Source organism: Arachis duranensis, chromosome 7 (genome assembly GCF_000817695.3).
Source record: "Arachis duranensis cultivar V14167 chromosome 7, aradu.V14167.gnm2.J7QH, whole genome shotgun sequence".
Taxonomy (NCBI): Eukaryota; Viridiplantae; Streptophyta; class Magnoliopsida; order Fabales; family Fabaceae; genus Arachis; species Arachis duranensis.
In genome coordinates this window covers 563,198-567,861 of record NC_029778.3, presented here as the reverse complement: position 1 = coordinate 567,861, position 4,664 = coordinate 563,198, and the positions used below count along the sequence as shown (strand labels likewise).

The window sequence follows — 4,664 nt, the reverse complement described above, 5'->3', positions numbered from 1 at the left end:
CGGCAATGGCAAAATTAGAATTTAAAAGCACCGGCCCGATTGGTTCGGTACATAAGCTTAGATAATTTGGGCTTGTAGTCCATTGTTTCACTAATATATTATTTTTACATGGGTTAAGCACCCACATCCCAGTCCATAAAAAAAAGCACACAAATAAAAAAATCATTTTTTTCAGCTACGTCCTATTGGTTAATGTTGATTTATATTGTAGCTTAAAAAATAGTATTCTATGAAAAATATATTTAGGGTGGCAACGGGATGGGTAGGGACGAGTTTTTTGCTCTATTCGATCTCGTCCCGTCGTACAACAACTCGCATAAAACCCGCCCCACTTCTACCCGCGAGTAGTAAAACATTAAACCCTAGACGGGACAGGTAGAAACGAGTATTACCTAAATCCGACCGGTCCCGCCCCTCCTGAAAACCCGCCTCGCTCAAAACCCGCCTCCGATGCGGGGCGGGTAATTACCCGCCTCGAACGGGTAGGGATGGGGTGAGTACCCGCAGATTCGAGTAGTGTTGCGATCACTAAATATATTATATAGATTGCTTATGTCTGTATACAAATATTATTTTAAAAGAGCTCCAAAAGTGGTATTTTTATTTGGTAAATATACTCTAGCTATCCCTCCATTAACCGTTTTATATGTGCATGTGAGGAAGACAAGTAGTAAGAATTAGGGTTTTGAGTAGATGAATGAATATATGAATTTAAGCTAGAAAAGGGTGAATCCATAGGTAAAGGCAAGTTTGTAAGAGGAGTAGTATTAACCTATTTGTAAATCCTTTTAGAATATAATTTAGAGAAAAGCTGCAAGGTGGTCAAATGCTGAGAAGATTGTCGATCAGATATATATGGGAACTACTTTAAATTTAGACATAGTTGTGGTGTTTTCAGTTTTCACACCATCATTGTGACAAGTGTAAGTGTAAAACCATCTCATCAAAAGTCTCAAGTACCCGGATTTAATGTTTCCCTCCAAAATCCAACATATATATCGTAACTTATTAATTAAACAACAGGAAATAATTAACTAATTAACTAACTAAATCATCAACCAAATCCAGGATTAGCTACTAGCTAGCTAGCCCTGCCGTTAGCACCGGCATCATGCATGATGATGATGATTAGTTGGATAAACTTGGCCAGCAGGAGCAGCTTGGTTAGCATAGTGGCCCATCATCATGATGTTCATATTGCAGTAGAAGAAGGTTGCGCGTTGGTTTTGAGGGCACGACACGTGCTGGGTTAGGGAGTATCTGTAACTGTATCTGTTTCCTTTCCTTTCTTGGGTGCAAATAACTTAACAGCTAAGCCAAGCCAAGTAGATAAAAGGCATGAATAATCTGGTTGTGCTAAGTTTTAAAAGCGGATATTTATTGTTTTAATCAATACATGAGTTTATGGAGCGATTTGTTACTGTAGCACTAATTTAGGGAGTAAAAATAGTAGTGAATATGTTTAGGAAACGAGATGATTGAAAAGGAATGAGCTGGAAGGCAGGTTCGATCACTCACTCCTTTTGAGGATTCCCCCTTTTTCTTGCAGTGATACAGGGAGAAGCATACAAGTACGTACGGCTAGAATGTTTCAAATAGAAATTTCATGATATGCTGTCTAACAACTAATTGCATCTCATACATATGTGATATGTGGTATCTGATTCTTGCTGTATATCTGTCATTCACAAACTCATTGAATTCACAACATACATTGCCTCTTTCAGTTATTACTATGATATTACTTGCCATTATTAACAAGCTAATTAAGACCGTGCTTTAATTTAATTCGTATCCAAGTTTTATGTGGCGCAAAAGTAGCTCACAGTAGTGTATATATATATAACAAAATTAAAACTTATATATAGTATAGTAAGTATTACACTGCAAATGGAACCAAATATATCCACCGGGTGAATATATAAAAAAAGAAAAAAGAAAAAGTAGTAGTAAAAACAGCTATTCAAGTTTGAAGAGTATATTAAACTTGATCAGGCTTTAATTTCAAACCTGGAGGAGTACTTAATGGAACCCATGGATATGTCAATCTCTATCAAGTTTTCTTCCTCACTCACGTCATTGTTAAGTTCAGATAAGAACTCCATTAGACTCTGATGATGGCTGAAAAGGGCCTCAGCTGCTGATAGCTCCCTCCTCTTCTGCTGCAAACTGTAGTAGTTCCTACTGTACAGTGGTTCTTCTTTGTGAAGCGCAATTTCTATGAGGCTGTCCTCATCAGAGATTGATCCATCTGAGCACCAATCCACTTCTTCAGAGTCCTCACAAGTTGGCACCTCTTGTTCTTGTATCTCATCAGCATCTTCTTCAGGAGGAGGAGGAGGACTAATAAGAACCTTTTCTTCCACTACTACTGGTTTGTGCCTTGAGAATAGTAGAGTGTAGAAAAGAGTAGAAGAGAAAAGCAGTACTAGAGATGTGTAGAGGATAGAAAAATATCCAAATGACAGCAGCACCAACAGATAGCTGGAAAAAAGCAGCGAAAAAGCAATAAGGATCGCCATCCATGAGGGAGCAGTAGTACTACTCTTGTTGAGTATAGAGCAACAAGAAGATAGCATTTGATTGCTCATATGATGCACAAAATTAAAAGCCTATTACTCTTTAAAGATAAAGGAAAGAAACAAATAGTAATATGAAAGCTAAGGCACTTTAACCAACTTAGATTAATCAGTGGGATCAGATCAAAAGATAGAGAAGTGGGTATAACTATCCTATTAAATGTTCCTGAACATCAAGCATGGCCTCGTTAGGGTACTCCCTAGCTACTAGTTGGAATGATCTATCTACTTTACACTACTCTATTTGATCTTCCAAACTGGTGCTATGGACATATATAGCTAGGGCTACCAAACACTGCACTTTAGTGTATGTTGTATAGAATTGAATATGGAATTGAAAGCTGAGGATCAGAAACACAAAAGAGGGCTAATTAAGCACATCTACTAATACTGAAATACTATGCAATATTGTATTGGTGTTTAGGAGGTTGGAATGTGAGAAGCCATGTGCTAACATCTGAGCTCACCACATGGCATCTCTTCTCCATATTCCAATGCCACAAATTAAAATGTAACCTAATCTTCTGCAACCCAATTAGCTAGCTAGCTAGAAATTACTATTATAAGGGTTGCAAATGGTGACATAGTTGCATCTCCAATACTCTCTGTCGTCTCTTCAATTTCCATCAAGTAAGGGAATATATACTTCTTCTTTTTCCCAAGATATTAAAAACAAGTTTTATTGATATTTTTGCATTATTAGTTTCATCGTCCATGATACAAACAGAAATGGGTTTAAAATGTTTAGGGTTTAGTTGATGATTGGATAGTTAATGAAAGTTGAAGCATAGCTATAGTACTAATGCTTCTCTTTATTGCAGCATAGTACAACCAGCAACCTCCGCTTTGGATGGCACCACAAAATAAAAAATGTTTTTTTTACGGGGACCTTGCCTCCTCCTATAAATAAATGCGAGTTTTTGTCCACTCCCTACTCAATATTACATCAAATGCTTTCCTGGGATTGGACCATATATCCAAACATTTAAGAGCGACTAAAGTAGAAAATACATAAATGATTTATAAGTACTACGTACATACAGCTAGCTACTTGCTTAATGAATAATTCGATGAGATAGGTTTATTCATTATTCTTGGAAAAGGCAAGAGATTGCAAGTAGACTGGCTAGGGAATGTTTCCTAGTAATTCATTGTGACTTTCAATTCCATTCATTACAAGCTTAGCTTATATATATGAGGGGACCATACTATAATCAAAATAATAATAATAATGCTCCATGCCTCTCTGCATTGATCAACGTTTCCTTTCACCCTTCCCTCTAATACTCGTTTTTGAATTCAGAGCTGACACATGTAATCCTGTATAATAAAATCAATAACAACCATATATCTTCCTTTTTTAGCATTTGCAATTATAATGACAGTAGTGCAGTGGAGCCAGTGGATCGGAAGCGAGCAATGCAAGTTAATATACTGTTTATATATATTTCTCTGCCAACCTTTATAAATACTTATCAGGACTATACTCATCATGTATATTAGTATATACTATAGAATATACTATATATGGCTGTTGCTCTCTTCTTCTTGCAAGAGGTCAATTATATGTGTTATGAAAAAGTATAGGTCGAGAATAAAAATGTAAATAATGGATATATCGGATGTTCATTTCACTAGTTGTGCGGATGATTATTCTAATATTAAGATTTAGGTAGGTAATTTGGAAGTGTAGTGTGTTTTGATTTGATTGGTGGTTATTCATATTATTCAAAAAAGTCATTAGTTATCTAGCATAACTCTTTGTGTTAACACTTGCTGCTTCTAAAATATATCTATTATATATTATTAATTTTACAACTAAAATATATCATATATTATTCTTTCATTGCAATTAAAATTAAATCTTTTTCTCTAAAATTAATAATTTTTCTCCTCTCTCTCTCCCTATCTCTCTCGTTCTTTTACCTACTCTAACTCTCTTATATATCATTATTAATAGCTAATTAATAATTATAAATTTAACAATTAAAATATGTAACATGACATTCTCTTATGTTAATTAAAATTAAAATTAAAATATTTAAAATTAAAATTGCAATACAATTATATTATATCATTAATTTA

At 35.0% G+C, this 4,664-nt stretch overlaps 1 protein-coding gene across 1 annotated transcript; it reads right to left on the bottom strand.

The window, feature by feature from the left end:
- Positions 1-1,916: 1,916 nt before the first annotated feature.
- On the bottom strand, positions 1,917-3,171 carry LOC107496191 (uncharacterized). Its single transcript, XM_016117397.3, has one exon. The coding sequence runs from the start codon at positions 2,589-2,591 to the stop codon at positions 1,992-1,994; it is 600 nt and encodes a 199-aa protein (XP_015972883.1). The 5' UTR covers positions 2,592-3,171; the 3' UTR covers positions 1,917-1,991.
- Positions 3,172-4,664: the final 1,493 nt, after the last annotated feature.

Bases quoted from the DNA above. Each gene is read 5' to 3' on its own strand.
- LOC107496191 (XM_016117397.3), bottom strand. From the start codon at position 2,591: ATGAGCAATCAAATGCTATCTTCTTGTTGCTCTATACTCAACAAGAGT.